General features: G+C 60.7%; 1 protein-coding gene across 1 annotated transcript in view; it reads left to right on the top strand.

Annotated features, from left to right (window-relative positions):
* PHF21B (PHD finger protein 21B) overlaps nt 1–18,020 on the top strand; it is a 116,881-nt gene that overhangs the window by 85,477 nt on the left and 13,384 nt on the right. The window contains exons 4-6 of the mRNA XM_040491815.1: nt 7,801–7,893; nt 10,136–10,486; nt 12,620–12,760. Coding sequence (XP_040347749.1) covers nt 7,801–7,893; nt 10,136–10,486; nt 12,620–12,760 — 585 coding nt within the window. The remainder of the gene's footprint in view (nt 1–7,800; nt 7,894–10,135; nt 10,487–12,619; nt 12,761–18,020) is intronic.

An 18,020-nucleotide genomic window follows, 5' to 3' on the forward strand; every position in this document is an offset into this window, starting at 1 on the left:
CATCCCTCCTATTTACCACGCACTTACCTGGCTGCCCCCTTGATCAATTCTGGTGCATCTCTCAGGGCCCGGCTCGGACACCACTCCTCCAGGATGCCTCCCCCCTTCCCCTCTGCAGAGCCCTTTCTGCCTCCTTTTACGCTTAGTTTTTAATTACAAGTACGCAAGGGTGCTGTGATAAGCCTGCATGTGCTCTCTGCCCGAAGGAATCAGTGGGCGCTTCGTCACGTTTGCGCTGACCGTCTTTTGAAGAAGTAAGATGCTCAGAAGAAGCAGGTGCCCTCCGGACTCCCCCTCGCCGTCCCCCTCTCCCCCCACCGCCAGGGGCACCCACGATCGTGAGTCGGCTTTGCACGTTTACTCAGCGTCAGCAAACCAGGCCGTCCCGTGGTGCTTACTCTACGTGAACGTAGCGGGTGGCGGGCACCGCTCGTGGGTTTCACCAAGGGCCTGTCTCTGCGGTGACGCGTCTACATCCGGCTTGTGGCTCTGGCTGCCGGGAGCCAGAGAACGTCCCCCGTCGGGGGGACATTGTGGTGGGTCCGTCCCCTGCCGATGGGACAGTCCCTTTTCCCCGAGGCAGGTGCTGTTGTGCAACATGTGTGTCCCGGGCACGTGGGCACGCGTGGCCCTGGGGGGTGTGTCCAGAAGGGGAGCCACGGACCTGGCCCCGCCTGTGTTCACTCTGTCGGGCAACCCCGTGGCCGTCGTCCCCACGCCGGCCTCTCCTTCTCTTCCTTGTCTCGATGCCGCCTTGGTCCTTGACGCACATTCGTGACGGGAGGAGCCACTGGAAGGACCCAGGCGCCAGCAGCTCTGGGCCAGGTGGGAGGGACGCTTGTCCCATTCCCGGCGATGGGAATGAATGTGTCTGCCGGTCGGCCGAGCCCCCCCCCCCCCCGGTAGGGACACGGGCGTGGTGGACACAGGCTTTGTGTCCGGGACACGGCGGCGGGAGCAAAAGCAGGTGCGTGTTTCCCTGGGCTTTCGCACGAACCTCCAGTGGCCCCCGGTGGCCCCGCGTGGACGGGCTCGGGTTAGCGGGAGCCGGCGTGGGGGCCCCGGGCCGGGTGGGCGGTGGTGGCCGGGCTGAGCGGGGAGCACGCCGGCCGCACGCGGAGTGAGCCCAGGGCCTGTCCCCGGCGGCCAGGGTTCACCTGCGAGCCACAAACCGGTTTCGCACGACAGCCAAAGTGGTGCTTGTGTTAGAGTCCTGTTTATCGGCACTTACTGGTGTTGGGGCTCACTTGCGTTTGGCCCGCGTCCCAGCCAGCCTCTGAGAAGGCAAGGGACCTCAGAGCTCCAGAAGCCACACAGCCGCGCGGCTCGAGTGGAGGGATGCGAACCGAGGCCACCTTCCCTGGGGCTGCTGGGTGGTCCTGGGGTGCCCGGGGCTGCTGCCCCACTGTTGTCGCCCCCGGCTCTGCCCGTCCCAGCCACTGGAGAGGCCCGAGAAGCAGGGCCGCACGCTTCCCTGCTGTCCTCAAAGCTGCGCTCGGCACTCCGCGTCCCCTGCCGGACGGCACCCTCCCAGGCGAGGTTAGTGGAAGTTGCGGGGAGAGGCGGGTTCCTCCGGGGCAACCCGGCTCCTGTGTCCACAGTGCTGGCCGGAGCCCCGCCACCAAGGGCGGAGGGCAGGTCGCGGCTCTGCCACTCACTGTCCCGGGGCCCAGCAAGACCGCCCCCTCTGGGCCTGTCACCTCATATGGAACACGTACGGTCAAGTAAGGGAGGGACAGGTGTGCGCTTACAGAAACATTTGTCTCTGTATGATGCGGCCTCCTTCTGTGAGGCCGCTGCTCCTGTATGAATTCCAAGGTCCTTAAGGGCCACCTTCCGCTCTGGCCACTGGCCACGCCACGGGTACACAACCCCCCCCCCCCCCCCACACACACACACACACCAGCCAGGGCTCACACTGGATCTCCCTCCTCCTCCCTGTCCATCCTGTCCGTAACGTGACCCGGGGGAGGGGCTCACTGTGACCCCATGCCTGCCCCCTGCACCAAGGAGAGGAAAGGGGAGGGTCTGGATGACTGGGTCCCACTGACTCGCGGCCTGTCCCGGGGGCCACAGCCTGGGCAGGAGAGGCAGACGGCCACCGAGGCCCTGCACGCTGATGGAGCCTTCCCGTGATTGCCCTCTCCGCCAGTTCTGGTGGCCGCTGGGGTCCCTTCCTGCTGTCCGCGTGCAAGGCCTTTGCCGGTGGGCCGTGTGGAAGGCGCAGGCACACGCCTGCCCGAGGACGGTCCCCGGATGTGGTGGGAGGTATGACGGTCACTCTTCCCATCGTTGAGCGTCAGGGTCTGACCTTCGGGGTCAGACAGGCCGGAAGCTGGCGGGGCAGGGCAGGCCCTGGCTCGAGGTCCTGCGTGGGAGTCGTTCTGTCCGGTCCTAGAGGTTGGCCAGTGCTCACGGCTGGGTTGCTTCAGGAACACGTCTACCCACGTGACCTGGACGGGGCCACCTCAGGACCCCCTGGGTTCCGCCGAGAGGACAGCCCTGTGAGGTCTGGGGTCAGCGCCCAGAGGTCACGGTCTGCGTGGGTGTGGAGAGCAGGCTCAGGCAGGGGTGAAGCTGGCCGTGGCCTGCCGCCTGTGCAGGTGGCAGAGGGCAGGCCCATCTGATGGTGGACCCTGGTGGCCGTGCGTGCAGGCGTGCAGAAAGAGCCCCCCATGCCTCGGCCGCTCCCCGAGGCCCTCCTGGTTTGACGACATCTGTCAGACACCCGCTCCGGCCAGGACCTGGGCTGGACTCCACACGGAGAGGGGCTTCAGCCCCGCCCCGCCCCGCCTTGCCGGAGGGGCCCTCCTGTCCCGCCCCGCGGGGGAGCAGAGACCGGCTCTGGTCCCTCGGGTCAGAGGCTGGGGTGGGAGCAGCCGCGGTGAGGCTCACGGACCCCGTTGCCAGCCAGATACCCCGTGGGTGCTCCGGGACGTTTGCTGAACGAATGAGGGAGAGAAGGGGGTCACTGTGGGCGGGGGGCGTCTGGCAGTGCCCGGAGGTCTAGGGAGGCCACGACGGGGAAAAACCTTGGCCACCGCAGTGCACGAGTAGCAAGTCGGGATGAAAGCACCTCCACCCGGCAGGGGCGTGGCCCCGTGGCCTGGTCCCGTGGCTCGCCCTGGCTGGGGGTTTACTGAAAACCCAGCAGGCTCTGGTGTCTGCACTTGGGCACAGAAGGAAACACGGTGGATGGGAACACAGGCGGGAAGCCCGAGAGGTGGTGGGTCTGGTTTTCTTTTCTTCTTCCTCGCGCTGCTGGGCACCAGGGTATTTTACTCTGATTTGGGGGGCAGGGAGAGGCAAGTCCGTACACCCCATCTGAGAGTCAGGGGGTGCCCCGGTTTGCCCAACAAGACAGGGGCCACTCCGGCGCGGGTACCTGGTCAGGCTGATGCCACGAGTCCCGTCCCTCCCCCGTTCCCGGCAGGCTGGCCGGCTCCGACCCTCCCCCTTTGCCCAGCGCTCACCGTGCGAGCCGGCCCCACGGCGCCCGCTGCCTCCAACCCGCCCGCGCCCTGTGCAGCAGGCTCTGTTCCTGTGGCAGATGGGGGGACTGGGCCCCGAGAGCTGGGGGGCCCCACGCAGCTGCTGTCAGAGCCGGGCTGCCCCAGGGACTCCGCCGATGCAGGACAAATGTGAAGTTATCTTTGACTTTTATGGCCCTTTTTTTCCCTATTAAGATGCTTAGAGCTGTAAATGTAGTCCTAAAGAGCTCATTTATCCTGACGAAAGTGTGGCTATAAACTATCCAGTGCTCGTGACATAGCCGCTGAGATGATTGTTTCTGCTGGTACCGATAAATTCCGACGTGGAGCAGAAAGGTCAGCCCCTGCCAGATAAAATGTCTTTTCAGCTTGTTAATTAAAGCTTCATAAGGACATGGAAGAACGCACTCTGGGGGCGGAACTTAGAAAAGGAGCAAACAGATGAGGCTTGCAGGGTGCCCAGAAGCCGGCCCCGCGCAGACGGGGAGTGGACGCTCGTGGCAGGTGACTTTGGTGTCCTGGGAGGCGACCCAGCGTTCCCAGAAGCGCGAGGTGGAGGGACCCGGCTCAGCAGCCCCGTTTGTAGCAAACTTCTCCTAAGAGCCCAGGACTTCAGGCTTTGACCCGGGAGTGGTCCCGTCTCTGGGTCTCCTCTTGATGCCCCGGCACAGAGGGACCCCGACACCCTGCGAGGTGCTCCTTAAAGCCCGGTCAGGCACCCCGAGCGAGCCCCAGGCAGCGGCCGCCGTGGGGCTGGGCTGCAGTCAGGCAGGGTTTTAGCTGGTGGAGCCAGGGGGTGACTGCTGTTCGTTCTGCGAGCTGGTGGCATCCGGGGGCTTGTCTGGGGGCGTCTTAGCCAGAAGGGGATTCCCAGGGGAAGTAGGCTGGCCCCTTGTTCCCTGGCTCCTGTAGGTGCTGGGCGTGCATTTGCCCAGAAGTTGTGCGGCCTCAGGATCTTCCGGTCGGCTCCCGTCTGTGCAGGAATCCCTGCTCCCAGGGGGCCACACAGCTTCGCTCCCTGATGACACCAGGTGCCCGTGGGGGTCTCTGATGCAGAACCTGCTAGAGGGACAGGGCGGTTTCCTCTTGGCTTGTGGTCCCCAGGTTGGCAGAATCACCCGGGAGCTTGCTAATCAGATGGGGCACCGTGCCTGCCTCCACCTGTGCACGCCTGGGCCGGAGCGGGGCGGATGGGGGTGGTCGGGGTGGGGGGGTCATATCCGGCTGGAGGCAGGCCCCACAGGTGGTGCGGATCGCCAGCAGGGCTGGGCCGGGGAGGGCAGAACCTTCCACACTCATCCCTTTGCAGAAGGCAGGGCAGACTCTTAAAATGTGGGTGTTGGGGGGGGCGCCTGGGGCGTTATTTTAGCACTGCTCCCCAAGCTGTTCTGGCCAGAGACCTGAGACGGCATTACGGGTTGAGACGCGTCCCCGAGAAGAGACCGCGTGTGTTTTTCATGCTGGCTGTGTTGTGCGTCCAGCCCTGTTCCGGCCAATGTCCACGGTGGATTTCCGGTTAAATGTGCAGGGTGCGGCTCCCCACCGAGAGGCGGGCAGCCGGCTTGGACGACCTGAACCCACTTGGGGCAGGTGACCTATTCCAGAGGAGGGAGGAGCCGGCCCTCCGTCAGGAGAAGCTGCGCTGGGGCTTGTGGGGCCTGAGACCCTCCGCTGTGTCATTTGGGGACAGATGAAACCAGCACCAGAAACCCGCCCACAACCTGGAAGCGTTTCCCGGTGCGTTTTGTGATCCCTTCCTCCCATCCCCCCATCTCCGCGTGATCTGACCTGCTTCTTCGTTTTGGAGATTGGTTTGCTCTTTCTGGAATCTTACATAAATGGCATCGTACGACACGTCCTCTTTTCCTCTTTGGCGGGGGCGCCCGGCTCCTTCATTCAGCCAACGTTTGGAGGTTCGTCCCGGCCGCGTGTACGAGTTGCTCATTCCTTTTGATGGCCGAGCGATGCCCCGTTGGGTGCAGACAGCACAGGTTGTTCAGCTGCGGGTCTGGTGGCATTTAGGCCGTTCCCAAACGGGACGTCTGGAAGTCCCAGATCGGGGCGCCTCTGTGTTCGGGTGCCCTCTTCTCGCTGAGAGCTCGCATGGGGTAAGGGGCTAGCGGTCTCTCTGGGGCTCTTTTTACACGACGCTAATCCCACCGAGTTCATAAGGCTCCACCCTCCTGACTGAACACTTCCCACAGTCCCCACCTCCTGACACCCCCACATCGAGAGCCTGGACTCCCAACATGTGATTTTGGGGGGACACGCACATTCAGTCCGTAGCAGTAAACGTGTGTTTAACTTTTTGAGAAACGGGCAGACTGTTTTCTGGGGTCACTGTGCCCTCTTACGTTCCCAGGAGCCGTGGGTCAGCTGCTGTCTGTCACCACCACGTCCCGATCTGGTCCGTCCCCGAGGAGGCGGGAGGAGTGCCTCATTGGGGCTTTAGTGAGCACCTCCCGAATGACCGACGCTGTCTAGCATCTTCTTGGGGGCTCGTTTGCCGTCCGCGCGTCTTTAGTGAAGTATCCGTTCGGATCTTGTGTTCATTGTTTTCATCACGTTTTCGGATTAGCGTGTTTCCAGAGTTTTTTGGGTTTTTTTAATGTTTGTTTATTCTTCGGAGACAGAGTGAGCCGGGGAGGGGGGAGGGAGAGAGAGAGAGGGAGAGAGGGAGACACAGAATCCGAAGCAGCTCCAGGCTCTGATCTGTCAGCACAGAGCCCGACACGGGGCTCGAACCCACGAACCGGGAGATCGTGACCTGAGCTGAAGTCAGACGCTCAACTGACCGAGCCACCCAGGCGCCCCTCAAGAGTTAGTCGAAGTCTGGACACCAGTCTTTTATCAGCCAACTTTTAAGTGTGTTTTTCCCAGTCTGGGGCTTTCTACTCTCTTCACAGGTAAGCTTCAGGAGTTCTTAAATTCTTTTCGTAGCCCAGTTTACTAATTCATTCTCATATGGATCATGCTTTTGGTGTTAAACGTATGACTCTTTGCCTACCCGAGGGTCCCAAAGATTTTCTCCTGCGGTTTTTTTTCTAGATGCTTTGTATTTCTAGGCTTTACATTTAGGCTCTGCTTCATTTTGCTCTGGTTTTTAAAATATTGCGCCACGTATGGATTCAAGTTCATTTTTCTTGGTTTTTAGTGTACAGGTATCCATGTGAAAAACCTTACTTTTAAAAAAGCAAGTTGGGGGGGGTGTGGGTGGCTCGGTCGGTTAAACCTCAGACTTTGGCTCAGGTGCATGAGTTCCAGCCCCCAGTCGGGTGAGCACGAGCCCTGCTTCGGGTGAGACCTGCTTCTCTCTCCCTCCCTTTCTCTCCCTCTGTGCCCCCGCTGTGGGATTCTCTCTCTCTCTCTCTCTCTCTCTCTCCTTTTCTCTTTGCCCCTCACGCACTTGCATCCCCCGCCCCCAAAATAAATAAATAAGTTGGGGCCTCACATTGGGTGAGCTCCAGCCTTCTTCTCTCTCTCTCTCCCCCTCTCTGCCCCACGCTCACTTGCCCCCCCCAAAATAAGTAGATAATAAATAAATAAATAAATAAATAAATAAATAAATGATTAAGAAGTCGAGGCACCTGGGTGTTGCAGACGGTTAAGCATCTGACACTTAATTTCAGCTCGGGTCATGATCCCAGGGTCGTGGGGTCGAGCCCCGTGTCGGGCTATGTGCTGACAGCTGGGAGCCTGTTTGGGATTTTCTCTCTCTCTCTAGCTCTCTCTCTGCCCCTCCCTCTCTCTCTCTCTCTCTCTCTCTCTCTCTCTCTCAAAATAAATAAGTAACATTAAAAAAGGGAAAAAGCTGAGGTGCCTCAGGGCTAATTATTTTCTGGATGATGCTGTCCTTTCTCGCTCTAGTTTCCAGAATTTCTTTTCTTTTTTTTTTTTTTTTTAATTTTTTTTTAACGTTTATTTATTTTTGAGAGAGAGACAGAGACAGAGCATGAACGGGGGAGGGTCAGAGAGAGAGGGAGACACAGAATGTGAACCAGGCTCCAGGCTCCGAGCCGTCAGCACAGAGCCTGACGCGGGGCTTGAACTCACGAACCGCGAGATCGTGACCTGAGCCGAAGTCGGACATTTAACCGACTGAGCCACCCAGGCGCTCCTAGTTTCCAGAATTTCTTACATGATCAAGTTACCTCGGTGATCGTAAAGTCCTGATGAAGGAAGGGAAGGGCGGGGTTTGCTGCCCCCTGCTCGGCCAGCCCGGCGGGAGCCACGCACCCGCCGGGTGGGCCTCGTGGTCTCAGCGCCGTGTCCCCGTGGTCCTGGCTCAGCGCCCCCTCCTGTCTTGCAGGCTTTGGGAGCCATCACTGCAGTGCCTGTCACGGGTCCTCAGGTCAGCTCCTTGCAGAGGTTGGCCGGACAAGGAGCGGCCGTGCTACCTCAGGTAAGCAGCTCGCAGGTGGGCCCCGGAGAGTCTGTCTGTCCCCAGCCCCTCTGGCGCCGAGGACGTGCTCCCGTCCCTTCCCTCCCCTGCCTCTCCTGCCTGTGAGAGGAGGAGACGGACGTTCCGAGTAGACGCAGTGTCGACAGTGAGGAATTGCAGAATCCTTTTAGTGGGTCGTGACCAGGACTTTTTCTGTTTTCACGGAATCAACGAGGCTGGACTAGAATAGGACAGAACGTAGCAAGATGCACCAAAGGCATTGTTTCTCGAATCCCTTGCGTCGGGACCGGGTCGCGAGGTCACAGTTAAAGCAGCGCTAGAAACTCTGCCCAAGATGATTCATTCGGGGAGGCAGCGAGGTGCTCGGCTAGTCCGTGCCTGGGCTCCGCACTTTGGACAAGTCGCCTGGCCTCTCGACCCTCCTGGACCGAATCTCCTGTGCTGCAAAGGGGCTGGTGCAGGTGGCTCCTTGGTGGCCGGGGGGATGAATCGGACGGCACAGAGGCGTCCTGGTACGGAGCAGGTGCAGGCTAGCGGTTCACCGGTGCTCGGCTGTGTTGAGCGAGTGTTGTGTGCCCGGTGGCCCGCCAGGGCTGCTGGCCCCAGAGGGGAGGACGGCTCCCGCAAGTCATGAGCTCTGGGGTCCCCCGCATCCGTGTTCTCGGGCTTGGAGGCCCAGCCCCTGCAGCCTGGGCACGGCTCGCCCCCCCGTCTGGAGTTGGGATTATGTGTTGTGAGTTGGCCAGTGTGGACCAAACTCGGAGTGACCTGGGAGGAACCGGCGGCCCAGAACGGCCTCACTTGACCTGAACGGACATCGCAGCTGGGAGGCCCCCCGCCCCCAGCCCCAACCGCCGCCCACCCGGTCCACCCCCCACCCCAAGAGGACGGCGGGTCCCCAGGCTGGCCCAAGGCGGGCGAGGACCAGAAGAAGGAAACTTCCCGAGGTTCTCACGTTCGGAATCGGTGTTTGTGCCAGGCTCTGATCCTGACCCCGTGTGCCAAGGATGCAGCAGGACAGGATCACGCGCCTAGGGGAGTGCCCCGATGGCAGGAGGGCCCAGCTGGCGGGGGAAGGGCAGGGCACTAGAAGGGAGGCCAGCTCCCTGGCGGGCCCTGGCGAGGAGCAGGTGGACGAGACGCCAGCTTGACTGAGGGGCACGCCGCACCGAGGTGACCTGCTCAAGGTCCCGGAGCCCTGTGGGAGCCACCCCGAACCCCTCCCTCCACGAGGGCATGGGTGGAGCCAACCCAGCCCGCCACCAGCCCACGCCAACACCTGGCAGGCTCGTGGAGGTCCCGCGTGCACGTCCCTCTGCCCTAACGACGGCTGGAGCCTTGTTCTTCTCCCTGGGGAAGCCCCTTCCTCTCCAGGCCTCCATTTGCTCATCTGTAGGATAGGCCAACGTACCTGCTTCACAACGCTGTCACGGGGGGGGGGGGGGGGCCGGTAAGGTAAGACAAGGCAGGCCCTCTTCCGCCTCCTTGTCCCTAAGAAGGTGGCCCTAGGGCAGATGTCACGGGGTTGGCGTGAGGCTCGTTTCTGGTCACAGGAAAGCAGGGGAGCTGGCGACAGCTGACAGGACGCACACCTTGTGCCTTCTCCCCACCCCCAGCGCACGGATGAGGCGCGTGTCCGGCACCACACGGGTCCCGGAGGGGCAGGGCTGGCCCCGGACGAGCCGTCCAGAGCGCTGGCCGGAACCACGTCGTGGCTGCCTGCACCTGCTTTCACTCCGCGTGCGTGGGCCTTGCAGAGCGCGATGTGGCTCCCGGCCCGGTGGCTTCCGCAGGGGACACGGCGGCAGCCCCCACCCCGATCACGAAGCAGACTGAGCGGGGCCGGGAGCCCCCGGTGGCCCCTCCCAGTCCCCCTCCCCCCCCCCCCCGCAATGACAGCGCCGTGTGGACTTCTGTCTTCCGGGAGAGCTCGCGGCTTTGCGGCTGGAGCCAGAGGGCACCCGACTGGCCCACGTGCAGCTTTCCCATCGCCCTCCTGCTCGTCACCGTTTTGGGTTGAGCCGGAAGGGGCTTGGGTCCGGAGCTGGGCCCCGCGGCCTCTCCACTGCTGTCCCCTCGCCTCTCACCCGGGAGGCCTCTGAGCCCGGCCGCGTCCGTGCCCGGGCCCCTCCCTTCCCGAGTCCCGGCTGTGTTCGGGGCCCGCCCCTCCTCCGCGTCTGTCGTCACCCCGCCTGCCCGTGTGTCTGCCCCACCGTGCGACTGTCCTTCCCTCCCTCCCCAGGTTAGGCCAAAGACTCTGATTCCAGACAGCCTCCCCGTCACCCCAGGCCGGGACCGGCCCCCCAAGCAGCCCCCCACGTTCCAGAAGGCCACCGTGGTCAGCGTCAAGAACCCCAGCCCGGCCCTCCCCACCGCCAACAACACCGTGAGCCATGTGCCAACGCCCAGCAGCCAGCCCCAGGCCCTCGCCGAGTCCTCGGCCATCACCTCCCCCCTGAGCGGCGCCGGGGTGGCCTACGCCATCATCTCCACCGCCCCCAGCAATGCCACCGCCATCGCCCCCAGCACCGCCGTGTCTGTGGTCAGCGACAGCGTCATGGTCCAGCCCCTCCTCATCAGTGCCGACAAGAAGGTGGGTGTGTTGTGCCCGCAGGCGCGGGAGGCCCATGGGCGGGTGGCTGCTGGAGTGACCACCCGAGGGCCCGGTGAACCAAGCGGGCGTGAACAGAGGCGCGAATGAGCCGTCAGGAGAGGGGTCAGTGCTCGAGCGCCTGGGGCACGAAGGAACGACCCAGCGAGGGAGGGAGGGAGTCGGTGGCGGAAGGGATGGTGGTGGGAACGAGGCACGAAGGGGAACGGCTCCACACGTGAACGGGGCGGCACGGACGGGCGGGTGTGTGGCCGAAACGCATGGCCGAATGCATCTGTATCTGTGGAAAAACGATGATTGGGCAGTGAATGAGCGACTTCATTCACGGGAGTCATTAACTGGGCAGTGAGGTCTGTGCCCGGAGGAGGCCGGAGCTGGTGACGATGGGTCTCTGGCCGGTGTCGTTGGGTACCCAAGGACCTTCGGGGACACCAGGTGCCCGGAAGGAAAACCCGTGATGTCTTGGCAAGATTGCAAACCGAAACTCAGATCCTCTCTGTGTCCCTCTCCGAACTCCTTGGTGCTTGTGCGGCTCGAGGCCTCTGGGGCTGCGTGAAAGGCACCGCTTCTTCTCGGTGGCCCCTTGTCCTCTGTCCCCAGTTCGGGATCTGCCACAAGGCCCCTGTCTTGCTGATGGCCAGCGTCCCTCCTAATTCCCAGCCTGGGAGCTGGCGGCCCGCTTTCCTGCTCCTTTACGTGGCTGCACACGGTGTATTTCTGGGAGTATTGTCATTCTGGGCCCTGCCACCCGCGGACGGTAGCCCGGGGGATCCTCGGTTAGGACAAGCCGTGGTCAGGTGGGGGAGACGTGGCCCTCAGGACCACGGCCGGTCACGAGGGGGGAGCTCAGCAGGCGTTTGTGGGATGAGTGCCCTTTTCACTGCAACCTCAGCAGCATTCCGTGTTGCCACTTTAAACGCTTTTTGCTGTTTAATCGGTGCGAACAGATGCTCGCTGTTCAAAGTTGAATTCCTTTGGTTGTTAGGAAGCTCGAATGTTTCCTCTTATACTTTTCAAGAATCCTGTCTCCTTCAACGTGACTCGCTTGAGGATATTTTTTGCCCTGTTTTCTACTGGGGATCTTAACGTTTTTCTTCCCACGAATATAAAGAGGGACCTTTTTTTTTTTTTCCCATCCCGAGAATTCTGGGGTTTTAAAATTGTGATACAAAGGAGAACAAAGAACCTCTCCTCGAGCCAGCCGAAAAACAGAATGCGTTTTCTCTTCGTGCTCAGGAGCTCCAAATTCACGAGACAGTCATGTTCTCAGGGGGAGAAATACAAGTTCAGGTTCTTCCTGGCTTGGGTCAGACCCTGGCTGGCTGCTCCTGGTGATTTCCTTCCCTCGGATCCGTGCAAGATAGCGATCCTTTGCCAGTTCCCTGCCCAAAACAATTAATAAAATAGTTGAGCCACAGATGGAGGGAGGGAGAGGCTGGGCTGCACGAATCTCTTTCTGACTTTTCAGCCGCAGACCCTTTGATCAAACCACACGGTTACCCTGAACCCTGATGGAAGCTGGCTGGAGTGGGGCCGCTCTGGGCGATACTGAGCTGGGTCTGGAGTCTACCTCCCCCTTCTCGCCCCCACCCCGCTGAGGCCAGATGTGAGAGCCTCAGACACAGTGGCCCGGGGGCCCAGGGGCATGCTGGGGAGTGGGCAGGCTGGGCCCTGCAGACAGATAGACCCCTGATGACCTCAGGCGGCAAATCTGAGCCCTCCTGGCCTCCGTTTACCTGCGTTTGAGGTAGGGGTAAAGAAACCAACCTTTCTTGAGTCTCTGCTGCCCGGGTCTCCACCGCCTCCCTGGAGGTGGGTGTTTATTGCGAGGAAGCTGAGGCTCAGAGAAGCAAAGTGACCGCCCCGAGGCCACACAGCCGCAACATGCGACATGCCAGCGGAGGCCTGAACCCAGGCCCTACTGGTTCCTAAACCAGGCCCGGCCTCACGCAGACCCTCCTCCCGGTGTGGAGGGCAGGCTGGAGGCGCACACCCTGGGGGCAGGCGCCCCCTGGGCCCGAGAGCCTCCTCCGCCGCCGTGATCCCGCCTTCCAAGGCCCCTCTCCCTCCCCAGTTCTCCCCCCTCACCCCTCACCCCTCCCCCGCCACTTCCAGGTCATCATCATCCAGCCTCAAGTGCAGACGCAGCCCGAGAGCACGGCAGAGACGCGGCCGCCCACGGAGGAGCCATCTCAGGGAGCTCAGGCCACCAAAAAGAAGAAGGAAGACCGGCCCCCGAGCCAGGAGAACCCCGAGGTAGGGTGGCCGGGGTCGGGCAGGGCGCGGTGCAGGAGGCAGGGACAACAGAAGCTCCCTGGGGTTGGGCCTCGGCCTTGCGTCTCGCAGATGGGCTCGCGGAGTGGCGCTGTGGGGCGGACGTTCGCACAGATTCTAGAAGCAGGCGCCTGGCTTTGCATTTCCTGCCGCCAGCTTCCTAGAAGTGTGACCGGGGGCAGGTCCCGTCTGTGTCTCTGTCTGTAATGCGGGTGGTGAGCGTTCCTGGCAGCGTCCTTGGGAAGATCCCGCGGGTCGGGGTCTGCTCAGTCCAGGGGACGGGGCTGCTCCGGGCGGCGCACACGCACGGCCCTCCGGTGGGCAGAGCGAGACCCTGAATGCCTCAGAAGCCAGCTGCAGCCAAGGCTGGCGCTGGAGAGGCAGATGTCTCCCCGAAGTTCCTGTAGAACTTTCCAGAAATTGCACGTGAGTGCCTCCTCCCCCACCCCCACCTGAAGGAGGAGGGACAAATGGCATCCTTCTCCGTGGCTAACACAGAGCCACCTGCACCAGGGAGTGGAAGAGGCCAGCAGCTAATTCAAGGTCATTCTTTGTTAACTTTCAGGGACAGCGGGTGACCATTCTTGTGTTACTGCTTCTGTCCTCGGCCATCCTGGGCCAAAGTCAACCCTTTGGGCCTTTTTCCATGCGGCTACCCTCACCTGACCCCCCTTTTCTCCCCTATTTGTTTGTCCGATGAGATTCACTTCAGACATCCTCTCCTCCAGGCAGCCTTCCCTGACCACCTCACCTCACTGGGCAGAAGAGATCCCTCTGGGCTCCTACAGCAACTTGTGATTCTTTCTTTGTTGCTGCTGTTCTTTACATAATTTATTGTCAAGTTGGCTAACATGCAGTGTGCACAGCGTGCTCTTGGCTTTGGGGGGAGATTCCCGCGATTCGTCACTTACACTACGCGGTCCTCACCCCAGCAAGTGCCCTCCTCAGTGCCCACCGCCCATTTTCCCCTCCTCCTCCCCCCCACCCCCTACCCGCATCAGCCCTGTTTGTTCTCTGTATCTGAGAGTCTCTTATGGTTTGCCTCCCTCTCTGTTTTTATCGTATTTTTCCTTCCCTTCCCCCATGGTCTTCTGTAAGTTTCTCAGATGACATCTGTCTTTCTCTGCCTGACTTACTTCACTTAGCGTAATACCGTCCAGTTCCACCCACGTCATCGCAAATGGTAAGATTTCATTCTTTTCCATCGCTGAGTAGTATTCCACGGTGTCTGTGTATATACCACATCGTCTACACCACATCATCTTTATCCAGTCATCCGTCGATGGACACTCGGGGCTCTTCCCATACTTTGCTGTTGTTGATAATACTGCTGTAAACATTGGGGTGCATGTGCCCCTTCGAATCAGCACTTTTGTGTCCTTTGGGTAAATTCCCAGTAGCGCTATTGCTGGGTCGTAGGGTAATTCTGTTTTCAGTTTTTTGAGGACTCCCGCATACTGTTTTCCAGAGCGGCTGCACCAGCGTGCATTCCCACCAACGGTGCCTCCTCCGCATCCTTGCCGACATCTGTCATTTCCTGAGCCCTTACGATTCTTTTAAATCAACGGGCTGTCGTTATCAAAAGAAGTCAGCCTTTCTTCCGTTCATTCACTTACTCTTCGGACATGTCTTAGAGTTTGCTCCGTGCCAGGCTCCGTGCTGAGGGTAGGGACGTGGAGATGGGGCAGTTGGAGCCCTGGCCCCGGGGGAACTCACTCCTCCCGGCACGACCACCAGGACTTCAGCTTGGGTTAAAAAGTGTCAAGTGTCGGGGAGCCTGGGTGACTCCGTCGGTTAAGCGTCCGACTTTGGCTCAGGTCACGATCTCGCGGTTCGTGGGTTCGAGCCCCACGTCGGGCTCCGTGCTGACAGCTCGGAGCCTGCTTGGGATTCCGTGTCTCCCTCTCTCTCTGCCCCTCCCCTGCTTGCTCTCTGTCTGTCTCTCTCAAAAATAAATAAACATAAAAAAAAATTTTTTTTTAAATGTCAGGTGCCATCAGAGAAGCTCACATTCAGAGCAGTGGGAGGTGCAGGGAGAAGGAGCGTGTGTTTCCACCCGGAACGACTGAGGGAGGCTTTGCAGAGGAGGGGCGGGGCAGAGGCAGGAGGGACAGCGTGTTGTGCAGAGGACGTTGCTTGCACAATCTCGTGGATGTGAGAAGGCATTTAGCAGGCCCAGGAAAGCCAGCGGGTCTGCTTGGACCTCAGGTGGCACGTGTGCGTGAGAAAACCCTAAACCCAGGGTCGGAGAGACGTTGGAGCCTGACCCTGGGGGGCCTGCATGCTGGCTGCCGTGGTGCAACTTCATTCCTTGGGCAGTGGGGAGCCATGGAATATCCTTGAGCGGGAGAGTGACTTCATTATTGTCCTTTGGCGTGTCCAGAAAGCCCATTGGCTTTTTGGGAGTAGCTTCGATTCAGAGTCGACCATTCACTGAGGCTGAGATAACCGGCTGTCCTCTGTGGGCCCCGGGCCCGATTTGTCTCAGGAGGCCCTCCGTTCCGTCCCTCCGTGACGTTTGCGCACCTGCTGCGTGCGCGGTGAGCCCCGGGCCGGCCTCTGCCCGCGCCCCTGTGTCTTCCCACGGGGACCCGCAGCCTTCCTGGAGGTTTTCCGGGCGGATTCTCTGTGTTCCCTCAAAGTATATCTCACCCGGTTATTGTGCGTTTATACAATTAGTATAATTACATTTAACTACATAATTAGCGTAAATACGTGTAATGACTTAAATAGAACTGGCAATTACAACACGTCCCGGCGTAAAAATCCTTATTAAACTTTCTTTTTTATAACACGGGGTCTGGGAGCGGTTGTGCGCGGCCGATGCGGGGCTCTGTGGCGCCCTTTGAGCCCGTTCACCAAGAGCCCGAGTCCAGAGCTCCCGAGGCCAGGGCGGCCCCTGCCCCAGAAGCTTCGCCGGAGGAGTGGGCTGGCGTCCGGGGTGGCTGGTGGCAATGGAGGCTCCCGGGGCTGCACGAGCGAGCCCAGGGTGCCTGTAGCCCGGAGCCCCGCTGAAGGGAAGGGAACGCCGAGTTTACCGGCACCCGGAATGACTCCAAGGCTCTCTCCCCTCGGCCCTGTCTCGAGGCCCACGGCCACCTTTAGGACACAGCTGTGGCCTTGCCTGTGCCGCCCGTCATCCTGGCCTCGGGCAGCACCTGACTGAGACTGGCCGCCTTCAGAGCAGCACGAGGACTGCAGGGGCCCCAGCCCCGCATGAGCCCTGACTGCGGCCACCTCCCTGGGCGGGACCCGTGCGCACAGATGCCCACGCCGTCCGGGTCACCACGGCCCCCGTTCCTGCCCCTGGACGGGTTCCTCCCTGTCTGTCCTCCCAGTAGCTAGAAGGATCTTTCTAAACTTCAGAAATAACCAAGGCACCCCCCGCTTCTTGAAACCGATCCGGGGCGGCTCAGGGTTCCGACTTGGAGGTAGCCCCCTGCAGCAGACCCACAACAACGGCAGAAAAAGTGTAGGAACGTCATGGGACCAACGCGAGTTCGTTTCGTGGGGAGTCACAGGCGCGCCAGGCGGAGTTGGCACACAAAGTCAGCTTTGGAATAGCTCTGGACAGTGACTGCCCGGGGTTGGGGGGGGGGGTGCCTTTGGTTTAGGGTCAGGATGAGTAGACAGGGAAGGCTTGTCATCGTAGGGAGACAGGGCGCCTTGACGAAAGCTGCCAGTGCACCCAGTGCGTGTCCTGTAAACGCGGCTGAGGCTCCTCCGGGGGGAGGTTTCGGTATCATATTGAGGCTCAGGCGATTGCCCGTCATTCCAGCGTCACTCCGTGGTCCACCTGCGCAGGCACGAGGTGGGGGCTTGGCTGTCACGGCCTGGAGGTCTGGGCCGGGTCTTGACGGGACAGTCGCCATCACCTGAGGGCCGGTTTCGGGTGTCGTTTGCCTGAGTTTAAGAGCTAAGCCGGAAGGGAGAGCTTCAGGAAAAATGTAAGACGTTTGTGGGTACGAGCAGGTGGGCAATAAAGGCCAGGTCCTGGGGACTAGCCGGTGACAGGAAGAGACAACAGAGAGGCCGCTGTGCTGGGTCCCAGATGCCCAAGCAGTGAGCAGGAGCCTAGGGCCACCGGGCTGCAGGTCCGGAATGCCGGAATCGGGTGAGGGCCACCAGGAGGGCAGGGGAGGGGGGGGGAAGCTCACACCTGGCAGTGTGGGTCCCATAGGCTCTTCAAGAAGGAAAGGAGCCAACCTGAGCCTGAGGCCACAGCCGCACCTGGGGAGGGGGAGGGAGCGGGAGAGGGGAGGGATGGAGGGGGAGGGAAAGGGAGGGGGAGAGGGGCAAGCAGGAGAGGGAGGGAGGGGGAGAGAGGGGAGAGCAGGAGGTGGAGGAAGGGGGAGGGATGGAGGGGGAGGGAGGGGCGAGCAGGAGGTGGAGGGAGAGGGAGGGATGGAGGGGGAGGGAGGGAGGGGGAGGGAGGGGGAGAGGGGCGAGCAGGAGGGAGGCAGAGAAAAACGGAAACACAGAACAGGAAGGGGGAGCTGTGCCCAAGATGAGTCTGGACAGAATTCTGGAACACGTGACGCGGTCCACGGAGTATGACAGAGTCCACGCGTGGAACGTGAATTTCCTCAAGATGGACTTCGTTTTGTGGCATCGTCTAGCCACGACTTGCACACGAGTTTGTTTACGGGGTACTCGGGCAAGTTTGTGTTTTAAAAAAGGGAATAACAGCCCCTTTTTGGAATAAATAAGAAATAACGGGGCAAACGATGTCATGAAAGTTAAAGCAAGATCAGGTGAATGTAAAACCCGTTTGGAAATCTTGGTGATGAAGAACATGGTGATTGGTGGAAATTAAGAGTCTTACTGGACGGGGTCGCCTCGGGGGCTCAGTCTGCTGAGTGTCCGACTCTTGATTTCGGCTCAGGGCATGATCTCACGGTTCGTAGGTTCAAGCCCCGGGCCAGGCTCTGCGTTGACAGGGTGGAGACTGCTTGAGATTCTCTGTCCCTCTCTCTCTGCCCCTCCCCTGCTCCCAAGTGTTCACACATGCTCTCTCTCTCTCTCTCTCTCTCAAAAGAAACGAATAAACTTCATAAAAAACTTACTAGACAGGACGAACGGAGATAATTAGTGCTTTGGAATATGCCACCAGGGATGTAGCACAGAGTTGCAAAAAAGTATGGGGGGCGCCTGGGTGGCTCAGTCGGTTAAGCGTCTGACTTGGACTCGGGTCATGATCTCGCGGTCCGTGAGTTCGAGCCCCGCGTTGTGTCTGTGCTGA

Source organism: Herpailurus yagouaroundi, unplaced genomic scaffold (assembly GCF_014898765.1).
Source record: "Herpailurus yagouaroundi ecotype Mexico unplaced genomic scaffold, PumYag 182, whole genome shotgun sequence".
Classification (NCBI taxonomy): domain Eukaryota; kingdom Metazoa; phylum Chordata; class Mammalia; order Carnivora; family Felidae; genus Herpailurus; species Herpailurus yagouaroundi.